This window comes from Aethalodelphis obliquidens, unplaced genomic scaffold, assembly GCF_003676395.1.
Source record: "Aethalodelphis obliquidens isolate GAN/ISIS:26980383/991018 unplaced genomic scaffold, ASM367639v1 scaffold46, whole genome shotgun sequence".
Classification (NCBI taxonomy): Eukaryota; Metazoa; Chordata; class Mammalia; order Artiodactyla; family Delphinidae; genus Aethalodelphis; species Aethalodelphis obliquidens.
Genome location: NW_020837990.1, coordinates 12,087,693 through 12,109,490, shown reverse-complemented (window position 1 = coordinate 12,109,490; position 21,798 = coordinate 12,087,693). Strand labels below are relative to the sequence as shown.

At 40.5% G+C, this 21,798-nt stretch overlaps 3 protein-coding genes across 9 annotated transcripts in view; 1 reads left to right on the top strand and 2 right to left on the bottom strand.

Moving 5' to 3' along the window:
- Positions 1-12,207, bottom strand: part of ALG9 (ALG9 alpha-1,2-mannosyltransferase) — a 96,224-nt gene extending 84,017 nt beyond the window's left edge. For 2 of the 6 annotated variants that reach the window (XM_027082335.1, XM_027082334.1), the window contains exons 1-4: positions 9,507-12,207; positions 8,241-8,379; positions 7,274-7,408; positions 2,502-2,572 (exon numbers count right to left, since the gene is read on the bottom strand). In XM_027082335.1, the coding sequence (XP_026938136.1) occupies positions 2,502-2,572; positions 7,274-7,408; positions 8,241-8,379; positions 9,507-9,637 (476 nt within the window). In that variant the 5' untranslated portion in view covers positions 9,638-12,207. The other 4 variants (XM_027082339.1, XM_027082337.1, XM_027082338.1 and 1 more) reach the window with 4 other exon arrangements.
- Positions 12,208-12,293: 86 nt separating this feature from the next.
- Positions 12,294-17,083, bottom strand: FDXACB1 (ferredoxin-fold anticodon binding domain containing 1). Its single transcript, XM_027082333.1, has 5 exons — positions 16,873-17,083; positions 16,481-16,637; positions 15,415-15,618; positions 15,094-15,252; positions 12,294-14,342 (listed from the first exon to the last, which is right to left on the bottom strand). Exons 1-5 carry the CDS (start codon positions 17,042-17,044, stop codon positions 13,160-13,162), a joined length of 1,875 nt encoding a protein of 624 aa, XP_026938134.1. The 5' UTR covers positions 17,045-17,083; the 3' UTR covers positions 12,294-13,159.
- Positions 17,084-17,409: 326 nt separating this feature from the next.
- On the top strand, positions 17,410-21,316 carry CFAP68 (cilia and flagella associated protein 68). Of its 2 annotated transcripts, XM_027082330.1 has the most exons (4): positions 17,410-17,737; positions 19,759-19,989; positions 20,527-20,593; positions 21,024-21,316. In XM_027082330.1, exons 1-4 carry the CDS (start codon positions 17,696-17,698, stop codon positions 21,191-21,193), a joined length of 510 nt encoding a protein of 169 aa, XP_026938131.1. In that variant the 5' UTR covers positions 17,410-17,695; the 3' UTR covers positions 21,194-21,316. The 2 variants fall into 2 exon arrangements, with proteins under 2 accessions (XP_026938131.1, XP_026938132.1); XM_027082331.1 differs by lacking the exon at positions 20,527-20,593 and having other exon boundaries at positions 21,024-21,113.
- The last annotated feature ends 482 nt before the right edge of the window (positions 21,317-21,798 follow it).

Sequence of the window (21,798 nt, the reverse complement as noted above, 5' to 3'; positions counted from 1 at the left end):
ATATATATATATATATATATATATACATGCATACACACCACATTTTCTTTATCCATTGATCTATCAATGGACATTTAGGTTGCTTCCATGTCTCGGCCATTGTAAATAGTGCTGCAATGAACACTGGGGTGCATGTATCTTTTCAAATTAGTTTTCTGTGGATATATGCCCAGGAGTGGGATTGCTGATCATATGACAATTCTATTTTTAGTTTTTTAAGGACCCTCCATACTGTTCTCCATAGTGGCTGCAGCAATTAACATTCCCACCAACAGTGTAGGAGGATTTCCTTTTCTCCACACCCTCTCAGCATTTATTTTTTGTAGACTTTTTGATGATAGCCATTTTGACCAGTGTGAGGTGATACTTCATTGTAGTTCTGATTTGCATTTCTCTAATAATTAGCAATGTTGAGCATCTTTTCACGTGCTTACTGGCCATCTGTATGTCTTCTTTAGAGAAATGTCTGTTTAGGTCTTCTGCCCATTTTTTTATTGGGTTTTTTGTTTTTTTGTTATTGAGTTATAGGAGCTGTTTGTGTGTTTTGGAAATTAAGCCCTTGCTGGTCACATCATTTGCAAATATTTTCCCCCAGTCTGTAGTTTGTCTTTTTGTTTTGTTTATGGTTTCCTCTGCTGTGCAAAAGCTTGTAAGTTTGATTAGGTCCCATTTGTTTATCTTTGCTTTTATTTCTCTTGCCTTGGGAGACTGACCTAAGAAAACATTAGTACAATTTATGTCAGAGAATGTTTTGCCTATGTTCTCTTCTAGGAGTTTTATGGTGTCATGTCTTATATTTAAGTCTTTAAGCCATTCTGGGTTTATTTTTGTGTATGGTGTGAGGGAGGGTTCTAAATTTATTGATTTACATGCGGCTGTCCAGGATTCCCAACACTACTTGCTAAAGAGACTGTCTTTTCTCCATTGTATATTCTTGCCTCCTTAGGCAAGAGCCATTCTAACAAATATGAAGTGATCTCACTGTGGTTTTGATTTGCATTTCCCTGATGATTAGTGATACTGTCATTTTTTCATGTATGTTGGCCAGATTATTAGGTTTCTTACTATTGAGTTACAGGAGTTCCTTATACATTTTGGAAATGAATCTCTTATCAGATATATGGTTTGCAAATATTTTCTCCCATTCTGCAAGTTCTTTTTCACTCCATTGATTGTTTAGTCTCTTGTTTCTTCTTTATGTTTTCAATTCCTTCTTTTATTTCTTTAAAAATATTAAATGTAATTATTTTATATTCTTATTTTAGTAATTCCTAATAAATGAAGTTTTGCAGGTCAGCTTTCTATTGATCTGTTATCTCTGCTGGCTCTCACTCATAATGTTTTGTTCCCTTCTGTGATTTGTCATTTATTTTTACTATAAATTCTTGTTCACTAGAATTTTATCTATGGTAATGCTTTGACACCTGGATTAAGGATCCACTTCTCTAGAGAAATTTTACATTTGTTTTTGCAAGATGCCTGGGAACACTAACAGCCCAGAACAATTTAAAGTAAACTCTCAACTTGGGGTTTAGCGGGCCATGTGGGTGATTTGAATTCAGTCCTGAACTCATATAAAGACCAACTTAAGATTACAATCCTCAAAGGCAGCACTGGATTTCTTTTTTTTTTTTTTTTTTTGCAGTACACGGGCCTCTCACTGTTGTGGCCTCTCCCATTGCGGAACACAGGCTCTGGACGCGCAGGCTCAGCAGCCATGGCTCACGGGCCCAGCCACTCCACGGCATGTGGGATCTTCCTGGGCCGGAGCATGAACCCATGTCCCCTGCATTGGCAGGCGGACTCTCAACCACTGCGCCACCAGGGAAGCCCTGGATTTCTTTTTTTTTCCTCTATTCTACCCAGAGTCAAGGCCAAAGAACTTTTTTATCTTATATTTTTGGCTGTTTTGCAGTGGGAAGACTTTAAATAATGATTACTAAGTCCAGATACCTTTTAAAGCATTATTAAAATGTTTCTTAGGTTTCATGTTAAAAAAGGTAGCTATTTTTATTACTGGAACACTTAACTGCTTAATACTTTCACTAATATTCATTCAACCAATAGGTACTTGGTGAAAGACAATGTACTGGGTGCAAATAAGAGCAGTGAGTTCCACACTGGGAATAATTTCCTATCAGCTCAGCTCAAAGGGAGAAGAAAGAAATCATGATCCTATCTCTCAGGACCAAAAAAGAAAAAAAAAAAAAAAGGGCCCTACTAAATCCTACCAAATAAAATACCAGTTAGATATTTATTAACAGAATTAAAGTTAATAATATGAAGATATGCCATTTATCACCTCAGGAAAGAAAGTGATAATTAGAAGCATTCCCTTCCAATGGTTCGTTTCAAACAAGAAATTGCACTTTAGATATAATATTAGAAGCTAGAAGGAAAATGTTTTCTGTTTCTAAACACTGCTTCTACTATCACAGTAATAATCTATGCTATATTGGGCTTCCTCATAGCACTTTTAGAAGCAAAGCTTTTATACTCACTTGTAAAAGTAAAGTTCACATATACAGCTCACAAAAGCCAGCAAACATCGTAAAAAGTAAAAGACAAGAATCTGAAAGAAACCCAGAACAAGAAAACAGAAGTTAAAGATAAGTTAGAAAAACTCTTAAAGATGAAACCACTCTCATTTGTCACTAATAACTATAAATTGGTATAATCCTTTTGAAAAGCAATATGTATCAAGAACCATGCAAATTTTCATATCCCTAAATTCAAGTATAGAAGTATATCTACTTCTCTGATTCCGGCCCACAGAAGTAACTCAAAATATGGGAGGGGAGGAGTTCTATTCATAAAAATGTTAATTGCAGCTCTACTAACTTAGTAAAAACTATTTTAAAAACTATAAAATGTTCAATTACAGGGAAATGGTTAAATTATATCTATTCATGTATTATTATACACATATCAAAGTTTATGGTTGCAAAGACAATGGAAAATTCTTATGATATAAAGCTCATTTATTCAACAAGCATTTCTTAGACAATTATAATAACTGATTATAATTATTATAAAATTATATTATAAAATACTAAATGAAAATATATGATATAACATTATTTATACATCAGAGTTACAGCTATGGAAATCAGAAGTACTGTATATGAAAAAACTGGAAAGAAATATAATAAAATGGTAAAAGTGGCTATATCAGGCTAGTGAGATTTAGGTACATATTTTTCCTCCTATTTTTCAAATGTCTGTAATGTGGTTTTTATTAATTGTAGGAATTGACATGAATTTTACAAATAAAAATAACAAAATAATAAGAATTGTACCGAATAGCTTTTATACTACAGTATACTGGTATGTTTAAAAGCAATGAATACCTCTGAAAATAAGCACTATTTAAATACATTCTATGATTAATATTACTACATATAACTTAAAAGTTCTTTCAGTTTTCATCATTATGTTCAATCAAGTGATCAGCAAATGCCCAAGTTCATTCATTAATTCAATAAAACCATACTGAAAACCTACTATACATTGAGCACTCTCTAGATGCTACTAGGAATACAGATAATTTTAGTACAAGGTATCCACACTTAAGGACTCTTCATCTGGTTGAGGAGAGTACAAAAACACACTTAGAAAGTTAAAAATTAACACAAGTTAATATAAGAACTGTATTTGGGAATAGGACAGTGATGCTCCCATAGCAACTAATATTCAACATAGTAACTGGATGTCGGGTTAGTGCAAAAAGACACAAAAAGGAAATGAGATATAAGGAATGGAACAGAAGAAACTAAACTCTACATGCACAGATGAAAGAGAATCCAGAGATTCACCTGACAAACCACTGACACTAATAAGGAAATTCAGTGAGATTTTGATCAAGATCAAAAAGCAAAAATCAATTGTGTTCCTCACAATTGTGTTCCTCACCTGCAATGACCTCCTACAAAAATTACAGAAAACAAGATACCGTTCATAACAGTAACAAAAAGTATAAAGAATCTAGTCATTATCCTAGTCAAAGAATGGATAAGCCTAAAATGGATACATTGTTTACATTTTATTAAAAGACACAGAAAACCTAACTAAGTGGATAAATACATCATTTTAGGGATGGAATGACTCAACACTCTAAAAATATTGATTCTCATATTAATACATAAATTCAATGCAACTCCAATCAATACCTACCAGAATTTGGGAGAGGGGCAAATTGATTCTAAAATGATTTTTAAAATACAATTTTAAGGACTTCCCTGGCAGTCCAGCAATTAAAAGACTCCGTGTTCCCAATGCAGGGTAACTGGGTTCAATCCCTGGTCAGGGAACTAGGTCCCACATGCTGCAACTAAGAGTTCACATGCCGCAACTAAAGATCCCGTGGGCAGCAACTAAGACCCAGTGCAGCCAAATAAATAAATAAATACATAAATATTTTAAAAATTAAAAATAAAACACAATTTTTAAAATGGATAGAGAAATTCATCAGCCAAATATTAACACATACTACAAAGCCATAATAATAGAAGCAATATGGTACTCTCTGACAAACTGACCAATGATACAGAATTAAAAAGGCCAGAAACATACATGGGAATGAGATGTATGATACAGATGGTATTACAAACCAGAAGGAAAAGGATGAATTATTTAGCAGATGGTGCTGGAAAATCCAGTTCGCTATATAGGAAAAAATAAAGCTGGATCTTTCCACAATTTATAAAAAATAAAATTCAAATGGACTAAAGCCTTGTATGTGAAAGATAAAATAATAAAGTTACTAGGGAAAAATACATAAGAATATCTTTGTGACCTGTGGTGAAGGATTTCTTTCAGAAAGACCCAAAACCCACCAACCGTAAGTGAAAAACTAATTGGTTTGACTCTATCAAAATTAAAGATTTCTGTTCAACAAAGGACCACAGACAAAGTTAGTAGACAGGTGACAGCCTAAGAGAAAGGATTTCCAGTATCTAAAACCTACAAGGGGTTACTATTGAGAACTTCTGCAAATCACAAGAGAAAACCAGAAAACCCAACTGAAAAACAGGCAAAGGATGCAAATAGGTAATTCACAGAAAAGGAAATATGAATGACCAATAAATACATGAAGAAATTCTCCACCTTACTAGTTGTCAGAGAAATGTAATTAAAATGAGAAGCATCTCATATACATGAGAAGGGCAAAAATTAGAAAGTCAGAAATATCAAGTGCTCAGATATTAGGAAGCTGAAACCCCAAACATTGTTGTAGGGAGTATAAAGTTGAATAGCCATTCTGGAGAGCAATCTGGCAGTGCTCCATGAAATTAAGTAGCCCATGGATCTATGTACAGGATGCCACTCCTGAGTGTATAATTCAGAGAATTTCACACCTCAATCCATAGAGAGAACAAAGCTGTTCTTGTTTAGGGTAGCAAGTTGTAAAGGTAACCATCACTAGGGGTGCCAATTATTACCATATTGTCTCTCAGCTACAATCCACCCTTTTCTACTCTAATGATGATGATGGGGCTGGGACCCTATAAGCTACAACTCCCCCTTGCCCTGTGGCTCACACTGGCAGAACCTAAAAAGGAGGAAACTGGAAGAAGGAACAAGAGAACAGATATCTTCATTCCTGTTTTGCTTGCTGTTTGTATCACTGATGTAAGAGGTAGGACTCTGGGTTGAATATGCCAAATTTGAAGTGACAGTGGATATCCAAATGGAGATGAAAACCTTAAGCGCTGCATATTGTTATTTCTCTACTAACTCCCCCATCCTATATATCTTTCCTCTGAGACCACTTGGAGAGCCTGGACTTCCACTCCCCCAAACCTAGCAGTAATGAGGTACCTCTACCCTGACCACTAGGGTGGTATCAGTGGAGGCCTAGTTGGGAACCTGGACTTCTAGCCCCAGTTGGCAGTCACAAGGTGGTGAACCCTCTCCTTTTTCCAGCTGCAGTGGTATCAAAAGAAGCCAGCTAAAAGAGAAGCAGAATAGTGCAGAGGAAGCAGGCTGGGCCCATGAATAAGATCCAGAGTCTCACACTATAATACCCAAAATGTCCACGTTTCAACTAAAAATTACTTGTCAACCAGGAAAATCTCAAACTGAAGGAAAAAAGTCAATTAATAGATACCAAAACTGAAATGAGATATAAGAATTATCTGACAAAGTTTTAAAGGAGCCATTGTAAAAATACTTCAATAAGCAATTAAGAACACGTTTGAAACAAATGAAAAAATAGCAAGTCTCAGTAAAGAAATAGAAGAGAAAAAGAAAAACCAAAAGGAAATTTTAGAACTGAAAAAATACAGTAACCAAAATAAAAGCTCAATGGGTAGGCTCAACAGCAGAATGAAGGAGACAGAGGAAAGCATCAATGAACTGGAAAAAAGACGACAGAAACTGTTCAATCTGAACACAGAGAAAACAGACTGGAAAAAAGTGAAGAGAGGGCTTCCCTGGTGGCGCAGTGGTTGAGAGTCTGGCTGCCGATGCAGGGGACACGGGTTCATGCCCCAGTCCGGGAAGATCCCACATGCTGCGGAGCAGCTGGGCCCGTGAGCCATGGCCGCTGAGCCTGTGCGTCCGGAGCCTGTGCTCCGCAACGGGAGAGGCCACAACAGTGAGAGGCCCGCGTACCGCAAAAAAAAAAAAAAAAAAAAAAGTGAAGAGAGCTTCAGGGACCCATGGGACTGTAATAAAATATCTAACATTCACATCATTGGAGGCTCAGGAGAGGAGAAACAGGGCGGGACTGAAAAAGCACTTAAAAAAATAACAGCTAAAATCTTCCCAAATTTGTGAAAAGACATAAGTCTAAAGATTCAAGAAGCTGAGTAAACTCCAAACAGGATAAACCCAAAGAAATCCATGCTAAGACACATCATAGTCAAATTTCTGAAAGGTAATCAGGTTAGGTCTCAGTTAACTCCTAATTATCCTTCAGTATTCTGTTTAAATTAAGCTCTCCCTAATATGCTAACCCACTGCACATTGTACTTTTCCTCCATGACCCACTGCATTTATAATTACTTGTTCCATGTTCGTCTTCTCCACTAAACTATAAATTCCATGAGGGCAAGGATTTGGTCATTGTTACACCCAGAGCACTTAACAAAGTGTCTACCAAATAAAAGTTGCTCCATTAATACTTGTTGAATAATGAATGAATAAATGATTCTTCTTAAAAACAATCCCCTCCTAACTATGAATATATTTGGTCCCTTTCCCAAATTGTTCCAGAGACTCACCCACCACTTGATCAGTTGTGATTGCTTCCAGGTTGGCCCGCCCTTACCTTATTAGTTTGTAAAATTCTTGCATGAAATGCAGCTGGCCAGGCGTGAAGCAACAGGTAAGCATAGGAGCGAATGGCATAAGCTGGGGAATACTCCCAAGTCTGAAACCCCTTCCCATAGATGAGGTAGTGTGTCTGAAAGTACAAAACGGATGGATTCAGGGTTATATTGGCCAAAAATCCTTGTTAAGAGGATGCAGGTGAAGTTTCTAAGCAAAAGTATTAATGAGACAAAGCTACACAAAAAAGCTGAAATTCTCAATAAGATTTGCAACTAATGGATAAGAATCAAAATGACCCAATACTGAAAAATATTAAGACATTATAAATCCTACAAGACTATTGTTTGGCCAACATTGAAAGCTGGAATTTTACCCTCTATTTATTTTTTAAAAAATACTCATTAACCAAAACAGGAAAACTCTAAATCTTGTATTTTCCTTAAACTACCTACCCTAAGCATTCCTTATTTTTTTATGCAAAATGTGATCAGAAAATTTCACCTCTGCATTTCCTATAACAGGGAGTCCAACAAACTTATAAAAGTATAAATCAAGAAACAGCAATATAAGCATAGTATGTAGCAACATTGTTTATTTTACTAAACATCAGAAGAAAAAAACCAAAAATGTTTAAAGAAAGTGGTTGCCTCTGGGGACAAGGATTTGGCCATGAGAAGTGCAACAGGGAGTTTCTGCTTTTCTTTTACGTTTAATATTTTTAAACTACCTCAAAGTAATATTTTGACTTAAAAACTTTTTAAGAAAATTACAAATTACACCTTTTTTGTATAACAGCAATTCCTATATCATTCAATAGGAGGTAAATCATCAGCTTAGAATACAGAAATGAAAATAAGGTTATTTTACTAATAGTCACACTTGTATATTATTTGTATCTTGATTCATAACAAGGTTCCAAGCAGTGAAATCAAGAACAAAAAAAGAAAACTAAAGAAATCACCTACTGGTTCCCAGTAGTTGAATGTTTCATCACAGTCAGAGATGTTGCTGAGGAGAGCAGCACATAACCTTGCTGAGAGCAGACACTTGAATGCAGTAGATCCTTCAGGTGCCCAGACTTGTCCTGCTTTGTTCCCAGATAACCTGCTCAGAAGCAAAAAAAAAGTATGTGTCAGAAAGGACCTGCTAACTAGAAGGGCTAAAACTAGACAGAAAGGACAACAGGTCAAGAGACACCAAAGCACATGAGTTAGTCACCTAAAAGGGTGAATCGTTAATTGTCTTGACTACAATAGATAAGGAACGAATTAAGACCTTAATCAACGTTAGTCATTACTTCCTGCTTTTAAGGTGTAAGCTAATTCATGCACTTTAGTTCTTTGCATCTATGACACTCCGCTTACCCCAAGCCAACAAATCGCTCACTTACAGGCCACAAGCTCTTATTCGCCTTTTCCTTATTCTCCTAACAAGGTCATTACTTTCCATGGCTTTATTCATTTCCCCATCTGTTCAAATGCCCGGAAGCTAACTTGTGCAGTGGACATCACCTTTTCCAATTCCATATGCTGACAGCTCCCCAGCGCAGGCTTAACCTGCAGCCCTCCGGCTTGAAAAGAGAGGTGTTTGCTGGTGGTGGGATCCACACAGAAGAGTAAAGGGTCGGGACTCTGCGAGGACTGAAGGAAGCTGGGAGAGACAGCCGGAAAAGGTACTCTCTGCTCCCGCCTGCGTACCCCACGGCGGCTCGGCCACACACACACACACACACACACACACACAGCGACGCCAGCCCACCCTGGGCCTGCGTACCCCACGGCGGCTCGGCCACACACACACACACACACACACACCACACACACACACACACACCACACACACACCACACACACACACACACACACACACACACACACACACACCACACACACACACACACCACACACACACACACACACACACACACACACACACACACACACACACACACACAGCGACGCCAGCCCACCCTGGGCCGGAAGCCGCACAGACCTGCAGGGTTTCTTCACTAGCAACACGGGACCCGAGCTGGGGGATCTAATCTAAGGCGGGTGAAGACCCAGCGTCCACCCGCCCTGTAAGAGCAGAAAGAGCAGGGTGAAGAGGCTGCGGGCCCTCCCGGCGGGAAAGTCGGGCAGGGCGCAGCACAGCACAGCGCGGGCGAGACCCTCTACCGGCAGCCCCGCGCCGCCCGCCGCCCGGCCACGCCCCCGCCGCGCCCGCACACCTACTCGGGCCGGGGCTCTGCGCTGCCCGCCTCCCGGCTGCACAGCAGTTCCCGCAGCTTGTCGGCGGCCGAGGTCGTGTCCCCGCCGCTGCCCCCGCTTCCCTTCAGGCGCTGCCGGGCTCCTCGGCTCGCCATGGCAAGAGTGGGAAAAAAGGTAGAACTCGGCGCCCTACGAAGGCGACGAGCGCGGAGACATAGCCTTTGGCTGGCAACGGTGTCCGCCGAGGGACAAAAGACCTCGACATGCGCAGACACGACTAAATTATAGTTTTCTGGGCTAATTGGGGCAAATCCCTGGGTAGAAAAGAAATGCGACCTGAGACTTTACTTGGCCGTTATCGCTATCCCTTCCACATACTAGTAACTCTAGGCATGCCTTCCTCCCTCTCTCTCTGCCTTCACTTCTCAGCATTCTGCACTCTCCTACAAATACTGTCCTTCAGCATCCCTGTTTAAAAGAAAGCACAAATAGAGAGTAATTAATTCCACCGAGTACGCAGATATTCAGTTAAAAATCATAGCACAGCCGCCTACAAAAGAGGAAGTTCTTTAAAGATCACTGGCACCTTGTCCTTGATATTTTGCCAAGTGATAGGGACAGCCTGCAGCTAATTAACTGCTTCAGAGAGATGAAGCCATAATGGCAGAATACAGAATGAGGAGAAAAGTGAAAGACTGAAGAAACTCTGTGCAGCAAATTTAACCAGACACCAGTCACTGCCATTGCTACTACAGCATTATGGTAAGCATTTAATATACCTTATCCTTTTAAAATATAATACAACAACCTTGTTTTATCAAAAAGGAGACTGAGGTCCAAGGTTGCATAGCTAGGAAGTGATGGAGCCATGTTCCAACCCAGGTCTTACTACAAAATCCATGCTCTTCCAACCAGGAGATCAGGAGAAAGCTCTTGATTTCACACAGGCATTTTTACATGGGCACTTTGATGATATCATGCCTGTGACTCTCAGAGGTCATTCATCTGTTCCTGATACTCTGCCTACTCCCCCAATCACAGAGCTCTATCCCACCCTGTGAAGCTCTGTACCAGTAAGTAAAACAAGGTTATAGAGGGAGTGCTAAACTTGACAGGGTCCCAAGTTATGACTTCATACTAAAAATTCCTGAGTGTTAACAATGGAGATTGATCCTATTGCTCAATTCCCACATGAAATTACTAGTTGCCAAATTCAGACATCTCAATGTAACTATATCTCATACAGCCACCTCCTTTTCATTTCACTCTAGTGCAGGCCCCTCCCTGACTCTACCCAAGTCTACTACAGTAGCATCCTTACAGGGATCTCCCATCTCAAATTGATCCTGTGCAATACTGTCCAATTAATTTTCAAAAATACTACCTCCCTAACCTACTTTTCTTATCTCCCACTACTTTCCTATACACATTTTATGTTCCAACTAGCCTGTAAAGTACCCCAAATGCTCCCATATCTCTACCTCTGCTCATGTATGCCCTCTGCCTGGAATGCATGCCCTCCTTGCCTAACAATCCTTCCATCACAACCCTGCCCTTGTTTTAAGATCCAGCCCAAATGATACCTCATCCAAGTGATACCAAACCAAAATTGGGTCTGCTCACCTACACACAGAAAAGCCAATGTACTGACACCAGGTTGTGCTGAAGCAAAGTACAGTGTCTATAGCAAGGAGAAGAGGCAGCTTATGCTCAAAAGACCTAAACTCCCTGAAGCTTTCAGGGAAGGTTTTTTAAAGGCAAGGTGAGGGAAAGAGTTGAGGTGTGCATGATCAGCTCCTGGACATCCTTGATTGGTTGGTGATGCGGTAACAGGTTGGTATTTCAGGGGTCAACAGCATCAACCTCCTGGGGTCTTTGTGCTGGTGATCAGCATGCAATTAACTTCTTCCACCTGGTAGGGGTTTAGTATCAATAAAACATACAAGGATATGGCTCAGAATATTATCTATGGCCCTTGAGGAGGAACTAAATGTAATTGACTTTTTTTATGGCTAAACTACCATAATTTTGTCTTACATGACTGTTTTCCTTTGTTTCTGCATTTTCTCATTTCTCAGGTTAAATCTGCTCTTTGGTGGACTTCCCTAATGGTACAGTTGTTAAGACTCCGCTCTTCCATTGCAGCAGACGCAGGTTCGATCCCTGGTCAGGGAATTAAGATCTCACAGGCCACGCGGCCAAAACAAAAAAACAAAACAAAAAAACTACTCTTTAGAGTTTGGGGAAGGCCTAGGAGGCTAAAGCTTTTCTGCGAACAAGAGGCGGGAGACTCAGAGAGGGTGGGGGAATCTGTCTTCAGGAAGGCCCTGCAGGGTCTGCTTGGTTTCACATGTACCAGGCACTACTGGGGATGGAAGAAAGCTATAAATCACATTACCTGCCCTCGAGTAGCTTTAAGTCTATGTGGAGAGCTAAGCAATACATATGTCTATAAGAGATCCCTTGATTCTTCACTCCCCAAACTTACTCCCATGCCAGTTTTCCTATTCTGATTAAAAACACTTCTATTCTCCCAGTTGCTTGGGTCAAAAACCTAGGGATTCTGTTTGATTCCTCTATTTCTCTAACTCCAAAACATTCATGCATGCACATATATTTAAATCATCAGTAAGTTCTTCTAATTATTACCCAGTCCAAACACTTTTTACCACCCTGGTCCAGGTCATCATCATATATTGGTTGCATTATTATAATAACCTCCTAATTTGTTTCTTTGCTTCAATTCTTGCCTTTCCACATGCTCTTCTCCAAATGCAAGAATAAATAGACAACATATTAAATCAACTATACTTCAATTAAAAAAATTTTTTTAAAGGAATTAATAAGACAGTTATTTCCTTCACAGAGTTTACAATATAGCTCCAATTGGTGGAGCCTAACTATTAATTAACAGGAACATACATTAATGCACATTATAGCACCCCATTCTGCAGAGTCCTGGGCTGAGCCAATCTCCCAAAGTCCCTTAGAGATGCTTACAACAGAAGTCCCAAAATCTAGGGGGGAAAAGTGTAGAGTTAATCACAGTTCAGAGATTACTGTTGAAAAAACTATGGAAGGAAAAGTAAAGTAACAGAAAGTGGCAGAAAGAACAGGGGCTTTTGAGTCAGACAGACCCAGGTGTGAGCTCTAAGTGAGACACTTACTTAGTTCCATGACTTTAACAGCAGTCAACCACAGAATAAACATGATGACGATACCAATAACACGGAACACTTGCAACTTTTACCCAAGGTAATAAATGCCGGTCTGTCTGACTCTAAAAACTATTCTCAATGATTTAGAGAGATGATATGATAGAGTTAAGGAAAGAGGAATTGACAATTCGGAAAATATATTTATAAATATATTTGACGAGACACTCAAATTCTATTGCTTCAGCATTACAGCATCTAGTGTATAAGATGCTGTTTTGTTTGTTTTCCTAGTCATTACTCATGAACAAAATATTGCACAACTCCAAAGGTCACCACTCACATTATAGTCTGTAAACTTTAAGTGATCGAGTCACAGATATGTTTAAAGTCAACCATCAGTAGCTATAGTCACAAAGTAAAAGATTAAAAAAAAAAAAGTCTGGAAAGAACTACCGGTTACAAATTGGTCTTTTTCATCCACACCCGTGAGGATCACTACGTACAGATGAATTTACTAAACTACCTAGGTATCACATGTAGTCGTTGTTGAATCTCCTTCCTTAGCTGGGACTGCATTGATGCTACCTGCTGCTGGGTGAGGGCCTTGTCACAGGTCTGGTAGGTCAATCTATAGCAGAGGCTGACCTGTTCCGTCTTTGGATGCTGAAAACGACTAAGGAATTGTATGGATATGACAGTGTCCTGTGACACTGCTCGGGCCACAGTGTGAAACTCTACTTCATCAAATCTTTTCTTTGTATCTAACCAAAAACTAATATCGTGCACATAGTATGGAGGATACAGGGAATAGCTTTTAAAGGGTTCTATTTTCCCAGGGGCAAAACTCTTCAGGAAACGATTATCAAAGGTCCACAACATCCTCCAATCAGAGATACCCCAGACAAGCATGGCTAATAGGTCCAAGTTCATAGACACACACACAAAACACTGGTCTTTGTGTATGATGCTTGTAGCAGATGTGGTAACAGACCCAATAATCAAATCCTTCACACAATCTGGGCCAAAATTTTGAGACTTCACAGTAATCATATAATCTTCCCCAGGTGGTTGAAAGACAAATTCCACTGAACTGCCCAGCTTAGAGCCCTTGAGCAATGTCTGGGTCAGAAGGCTATCTAGAATGCCCTTCAGATGATCCAGTAGTGACTGAAGACAGCCATCCTTCAGATTTTTATTAAATCCAAGGATAAACAAAGTCTCATGAAATGCTGGCATTGTGAAAGGTGAGATGCGGCACTTCTGAAAGACAGGTCCACTGAGGATGTACAGAGAACCTGGGAGGAAGTCTGGTGCTTGGATTAGAGCCTGAACATGAACTAGAAGAGAAGGTCTAAGGCAGACCTTGGCCTGGCCATACGTTCCTTCCTGAGCTTCTTCCTTACTGTCTCTTCTAGGGTTCTTGGGAAGGCTGAGTGCTGAAAATGACACTAGAAAATCCTCCATGTCTTGTGTTGTCCCACCAGTGAGGGACTCAAAATTTGAGTTATCTTCATGGAGACTAATCCAAAAGGCAGATGATAGGATGTCACAGTGGCAGGAAGTGAGAACACTGGTGTCTCCCTGTGGCAGCAAAGGGGAAGAACACTTCAGCCTTTTTAGAGGGAAAGCTTTCCCCAATTCAGCAATGAGTTTCTCATTTATGGTTTTGATAGGATGATATGAAGGTGCTTCTAGGAAACCCCTGTTTAAACACACACAAAAATAAACTTATTTAACTTAAAATTATTAATAATTATAACATAGCTAGAATTAAAAGCACAAATAGCTGTATAGAAAAGAATTATCCTTAAGTTGATCTGGAAAGGAAACAAAGAAATCATCTACCATAAAGAGAGATATCATGTGTTTCAGAACTCTGACAGCCTACAATAAACCAGAAAATACGACAATTTAAAAAAAAAATTTATTAGAGTACAGTTGATTTAAAATGTTGTATTAGTTTCAGGTGTACAGCAAAGTGAATCAGTTATACATATACATATATCCACTCTTTTTTAGATTCTTTTCCCGTATAGGCCATTACAGAGTGTTGAGTAGAGTTCCCTGTGCTATACAGTAGGTCCTTATTAGTTATCTATTTTATATATAGTAGTGTGGATATGTCAATCCCAATCTCCCAATTTATCACCCCACCTTATCCCCTGGTAACCATAAGTTTGTTTTCTACATCTGTAACTCTATTTCTGTTTTGTAGATAAGTTCATTTGCACCCCTTTTTTTAGATTCCACATATAAGTGATATCATATGATATTTGCAGAAAACATGACAATTTTTAATTCTAAAGAGACTTGTGCAGGCCAGACTGACAAGTATTCACAGCATGATATCATTAACAATTAATGTGGCATCCATTCAATGTATGGTTGCCTGATTATCAAGCCAATCAGGATACAACTAGAGATAGAAGTGATTTCTGGTAAAATCAGGTTACCTGTTCAGCTTTCCTACAAGTACTTCTGGTTCTAGAAAAGAAAACCACTGGTCACCCAGTTTGATCCTGGAAATTCTTGGTTGCAAACCTTCATAGGGTAAGCTCCGGGTAAAGATATGATTCAAAGCACCTTCTACATGAAAGGACTTATCTTGACTCCTGGCAAAATAGACAGCAATTATTAAGACTGTCATTATTAAAGAAAGCAAGTATTTCTAGAGACTGAATCAAGAAATAGACAAGGAAAAAGTATGTCTCTGAGATTTTTTTTTATCATTAGTGAGAGAGATGGAAAAGGCTTAGAACTCTGTTATTACTTACCTATATCCAGTGCACTTGTACCCTGGCACAGCCTCACAGCTGAAGGGATGCACATCACTTAAAATGAATCCCCCTAGAGCTGCCATAGCAACCACTTGCCAACTGTTGTGCCATTCTCTCATGGGCTTATCAGCAGGAGTCCCACCTTGTCCTCTACACAATGCCACATGGACTTCTCCTTCCTCTGCAAGAACATCTGCACAGCTAACGGGGGTAGGGAAACACCAGCCGTTTATCAGAAACAAGTACAAGTTACCATAGGAGTTAGCTGTATATATATGGTTTGGTTGTTAAATAGTTAAAATCAAATCATATCTATTTGCAAAGGTCTATTAGACTTCAAACATGCAAAAAAAAGTAGCTGGAAGTAAACAAGAATTTAAATTCAATGTTCAACTCATAACTGATACTAGTGGCTGACAACAGAGTTATCCAACGTTGTTTTTGTATTGTACATCTATATCTCATTGAAAAGTCAATGTCTGCAAAGTTCCTATATGTGATTCAGCGATCAGGCTGTTCTTCCCCACTTAGAAAGTTGTTCTTTTCACTCCCCTCCTGCCTGTTAACTTAAAATACTGCCTCTGTGAAAAGTTTCATGACAACTATGAGCCAAAGAGACCTCCATTAGTATCATGTGTTATTGTATAATAGTATAAAGCACTGTTTTGCGTTCACAATAATTTTATGAGGTAGTTACTGTTAATATCTTCAGTTTATGGATGAGGAAGCAAAAGCAAGTAAGGATCAAGTAAACTTAATCCCCAAAATCACAAAACTATTAAGTGGTGGGCGGGGATTTGAATGCAGGCAGTCTGGCTCCTAAATTAGACTATACTACCATCATTTCCCATTATCAAAAATAGATGATCCTCCCTTTGTCGAACGAACAGTACATTATGAGTACTTTTATTTAGCATTAAGGTTAAATGTCTGCCTTTCCAACTAGATTGTGGGTTCCTTTGGAGCATTATATTCTCTTGTACGCCATATTTCCCAGACTACCATGTTTGAGCGCAGTAACTATGTAATGTACCTCTTAAACATTTCACTTCTGAGTGCTCACCTCTGGAAAAACTTGGCAAGCAGTTCCCTGTTCTTAGCTACTCCAGCTTTGCGTCCACAGTGCGGAAAGTTAAAATAAATTCGATCAAACTCTCTGTCTTGCAGTTCAAAGGCATCTACCAGCTGGGTGCAGTCCACACCAAAGCGTACCTCGGTACCTGGAACGAAATATAGACAGAAAGATGTCTTAAGACCTGGAACGAGAGAAAACCCCTCCGTAACCTGAACCATGCAAAACAACCCAGGTCTAGGCACACAGCAGGCTCTCTGTAAATGTCCACGTAAAGACCAAGAGCAACCCCCAGATTCCTTGAATTCCCCACGTGCCCACCCTTTCCACTTTGGGCGGTGCCACAGCTGGGCGGGGCTTCACGGAGGGGTGGGCCTCGCTACCTCGCTCGCGCAGGCGCTGCAGATTCTCCCGGGCCAGCGGATCCCGGGCCAAGTCGGCCGGGCGCTGGAGACAGGTGGCAGTTATACTGGTGCTCGGATCCAGGGTTTCGCTCAGAGCGGCGGCGAAGGAGAAATTCCCCTCCCCAACCAACAGGAGGCGCCGAGGGGCCATGGCCTCAACGTGCTCCCAGCTCGCGTTCTCGGAGGCGCTCCTTTTTACGTCACTTCCTTCGCCGGTTTCTTGCGGCCCCACCTCTTTACCCGTCGCTGGTTGATGACGCTCTAGAGCGCCCGGTTGTCTTGACAGTCTGGTGCAGCAACATCCGAGGAGGAAAATATCCCTGAGTGCAAAAGCGATACCCCGACCGCCCCGTTCCCTCACTCCCTCACCCTATCGGAAGTGTTAAAATAGATGCCTTTGGGCTTCACTGGTGGCGCAGTGGTTGAGAGTCCGCCTGCCGATGCAGGGGACACGGGTTCGTGCCCCGGTCCGGGAAGATCCCACATGCCGCGGAGCGGCTGGGCCCGAGAGCCATGGCCGCTGAGCCTGCGCGTCCGGAGCCTGTGCTCCGCAACGGGAGAGGCCACAACAGTGAGAGGCTCGCGTACCGGAAAAAAAAAAAAAAAAAAGATGCCTTTGAGCCCTGAGCGACTTCATCACACCTGTGTGAGGTCACAAGCAGTCACTAGTGCCGAGGGACAGGTCGAAGGTGAGGCGAGTTGTGAGTGAAGGAAGCAGGGCCGGGCTGAGGCCAAGAAGAGGTTAGGCTGTGTCCTGCATCCTGACACAGAGGATTTTCTAACAGCCTTCATCTCATCCGAAATGACTGCAACCCATTGTTACTGCTGTTCGGAATTCCTCCAGGTGCTTCTATTTCCTACCTTTTATTCATTCAAGAAATGTTGAGTGTCTGTTATGTGCCAGGCCTGTGAGAGCAGTTAGATATATGGAGGAACAAGATGTGGCCTGTGATTTCACCAAGCTTGTAGTCTGGTGGAGGATGCACAGCAAAAGAGGCAATTCTGATTTAGTGGGATGCAGTGCTATGAATGGAGTAATTCAGGGTGCTGTGGGAGCACACAGAGGGGAACCTTACCAAGTTTGGGGGTGAAGTGGAAAGATTCCCTGGATGAAGTGCACCTGGGTTGAAAGCTAAAGGGAGGAAAGTACACCTTACCTGAGTCAAGAGGAGTGAAGAGGCAGAAGGAACAATACATGCACAAGCATGATGGAAAAACACAACAGCTGAGTTTGGCTGAAATGTACTTTGAGGGAGAGTGGGTAACAGATGAGACGGAAAAGTTAAGCAGGGACCAGGTCATATAGACATTTTAACAACCTTGAACCTTGCTCTGAAAACAGTGGCCAGCCAGTGAAAGATTTTAAATAGGAAGATGACACAATTAGATTTTCATTTTCAAAAATTCTGCTTTCTTATGGAGAAATGATAGGAGGAGAAAAAGGCGGATGGCAAGGAGGTCAGAGAGAAGGCTACTGCAGTAATGGAAACTAAGGCTGATAGTGATCTGAACTGGAACTTGGCAGTGGAGATGGAGGGTAGTGGACTGATTCAAAAATCAACAAGACCTAGTGATTGAGAATAGATGTAGGGAGTTGAAAGAGAAATCAGAGTCTAGGATAAGCCCCAGGTTTCAGACTTGGACAACTGAGTGGGTGGTGATGTCTGTCCTTACAGCCCCAGGGACGGTGTCATCTTGGTTTGCAGTCTGAGTACTTGGTCTGTTGGGCTTTGTAGGACCAGGTACTCTTTAGTCATCATGCTGTTTGTTGACATCAGTGTGTGCATCTTTCTTCACAAAGGCACATGGTGTGAGAGCAGTTACCTTTAAACCTACAGTGTTGGCTTTGTCTCTACCTGTGGAAAAGTGGGTGGGTGGTGACTCCAAATCATGGCCATCTGGTGATCTGGGTGATCTATATTCTTTCTTTGCTTGGAGAACTGGGAGGGCCAGGTTTGGTGACATCTCTTCCTTTAAAGAACATGGAACGGCAGAGTAAGGTTTTCTGTCACTCTACTATAAAATCTTCAGACAACACAAGCTCCTCAACTTCAAATTACTCAGCTTCAGGGGAGGTATTGTCTTGCTCCTAAGCCAAGGGACCAGACTCATCTTTTAACCAAAAGTAAACATGGTTAGGCCTCTGATTACTTACAAAAAATTGAAATTCAGACATTGGTCATCTGGTATGTGCCATGTACTATTGATTAGGAGGGTAAACAGAAGGAGAGGATACGGTAATGAAAAAGACACAGATCCTGTCCTCAAGGGATCAGTGTAGGAGATTCCACACTTCCTTGAAGAACTCTAACATATGGTATAAATTTATAAATATATAAAGATGTGAACATAAAGTTCTGTGTGAGACAAGTGAAAGAGAAGTTAACTTGAGGGAAGGCATCATGAAAAGGGAATGGCACATCCTGAGAAGTGACATTTGATCTGGGCCCAGAGGGAAGGAAACTGTCATTTATTGATCATTTATTGTATTATCTAGTTATCCAACTCTCATTTCTTCCTGTTCCCTTTGACGATAGCAATACTCTTAGTCCTTAAATTCCTACATCTCAAAATTACCAGAACATTTTCTAGTTCTCCATATAGTATTGGGGGTACTGAAGTTCTCCTGTCTTTTAGGGGGGGGGGACATTTAATCTATATAGTTACCTACTACTGCTGATTGAGAGGGCAGGTCAAAGGATTCATGAACTTGGAGAGAAAGAAACTGAACCACAACAATTAAACTGGGAGGAAAGCCTAGATTCTTAGAAGGTGTTATGTTATGCTTGGCGAAGGAAGAGAAAGGGAGGCCTTTTCTCCTCTCTGGTTTGTGCAACAAGCTTTTCTATTCCTGCCTTTTCCCAGAGAGATTTCCTCATCTCATTCCTTACAAACCCACACTGTGGCAGCCTCGTTAATGCAGATGGCCATGCTGAAGTGTGGACAGATTGGAATGATATGTCCAAGTTTTTCCAGTATGGATGGAGATGTACCACTAATGAAGATGCCTATTCAAACCGTACCCTCATGGGCAACTGGAACCAGGAGAGATATGACCTAAAGCATATCGTGCAGCCCAAACCCTTGCCTTCCCAGGTAATCGAACTTTCTCTTCTTTGTTTCCTTCTGTTAGAAAAGGAAATACCAATGACCATTTGAGAGTCAGGAATCTGATAACTTCCAATGCTGAGATCTCTCAGACTTCTGTTCATTGAGTGGTTGGGAAAGGGCAACAGTCCTCAGCTGGAATGCCTATCCCACTTTACTATCAAGTTGACCATTATATTATTGTAAGGTAATGAAAGGATGGGTAGCATGCTTTTTCTCTTGCTTCTCTTTGGACTTCATCAATCTACAGAAATATATATATATATAATGTCTTCTGACTCAGGGTAGCTTCTTCCCTGGTCCCTGCCTACCTAGACTTGTTGTTTATCTGCATCTTTCCCTTAAATCTCCTAAACAAACAAACCAACAAAGGATGTGAACATTAGTAGGATATAGGCTAATGACATATAGACTTATAGTCAATCTAAAATATGACACAGCCTGTTAGAATTCATGTCATTGTATCCTGTATTTCCCAGTGTTGGTTATAGACTGTATTTTTAATCTACTACTTTTTCTTTGCAGTTTGGACACTATTTTGAAACGACATATGATACAAGCTACAACAAAAAAATACCACTTTCAACCCATAGTAGGTGGACTATCTTTTTTTTTTTTCAATACACGGGCCTCTCACTGTTGTGGCCTGTCCCATTGCGGAGCACAGGCTCAGCGGCCATGGTTCACAGGCCTAGCTGCTCTGCGGCATGTGGGATCTTCCCGGACCGGGGCACGAACCCGTGTCCCCTGCATCGGCAGGTGGACTCTCAACCACTGCGCCACCAGGGAAGCCCTGGACTATTCTTTTTAATTCTTATATTCTCAGGACCTAACTAAATGCTTGGAACATAGAAGGAACACAAATAAAAGTAAATTGAATGAGTGAATAAATGAATGAATGAGTGAATGATTTCTCTGTTTTCTCAATTTTGACATGATTCACTGTCTATTCCCTCACTGTCTATTCCCTCAGAAATAAGAATGAGATTGGTTACTAAGACTCCTCTTTTCTCTTCCCTCAGGGTTTAAGCGAGAGCCTCACTGGTTCCCAGGACATCAACCTGAGCTGGTTCCTCCTCCATACAAATGCACAGAAAAGTCAACTTACATGAGTAGCTATTCAGAGCCTCACATTGAGCATCACTCTGTGTGTGTGTGGAATCCTAATAACTGCCAATTTCAGAGTCCATGATGCTAAGAAAGAATAAGATTCATTTTTCCAGTGTAGAGTGTAGGAAGGAGCACATTCTAAGAACAACTAAGAATTTAGCTGACTGTAGCACAATCTTACTCTCTGAATAAATAAAGCACAAAAAAATATTCTCTATTCCTTTTTTTTAAACCAAAATTTAAATGTCAAATTTAAGTTAATTATTTCTACTCTTAGGTCTACATTACGGGTGTTGTAGGAAGGCATTAAAAAGAATTATTTCTCTCAAATCTACAGCCACTCTGCTTTTCCCTGCCTTCCATCAGGGGCGGAACTGCAGAATCCATCATGACTTAGGATACATTTGGCTAGATGCTTTCTAGATGTGAGCCTGGTAGTCATGGTCAGATAGTTTACATTTACTGTGACCTTAATGAATATATCCCCTCTTAAGGACTAGAAAAAGAAAAATAACTGTTTATTATTATAGAAGATTTAAAACATACAAAAGTAGACAGAATGGTATAAAGAACTCCCATGTACCATTACCCACCTTCAACAATGGTTATAACCAATCTTATCTATCCCTATCTACTTTCTCTATTTTTAAATTTTTCTCAGAAATTATATCATTTCATCTATAAATA

Bases quoted from the DNA above. Each gene is read 5' to 3' on its own strand.
- FDXACB1 (XM_027082333.1), bottom strand. From the start codon at position 17,044: ATGGCCCCTCGGCGCCTCCTGTTGGTTGGGGAGGGGAATTTCTCCTTC. The intron at 16,638-16,872 runs GTAGCGAGGCCC...ATTTCGTTCCAG, and splicing joins GCAGCGCCTGCGCGAGCGAG to GTACCGAGGTACGCTTTGGT. The intron at 15,253-15,414 runs GTAAGTAATAAC...CTATTTTGCCAG, and splicing joins TACAAGTGCACTGGATATAG to GAGTCAAGATAAGTCCTTTC.
- CFAP68 (XM_027082330.1), top strand. From the start codon at position 17,696: ATGACTGCAACCCATTGTTACTGCTGTTCGGAATTCCTCCAG. The intron at 17,738-19,758 runs GTGCTTCTATTT...GCCTTTTCCCAG, and splicing joins GCTGTTCGGAATTCCTCCAG to AGAGATTTCCTCATCTCATT. The intron at 19,990-20,526 runs GTAATCGAACTT...TTTTCTTTGCAG, and splicing joins CCAAACCCTTGCCTTCCCAG to TTTGGACACTATTTTGAAAC.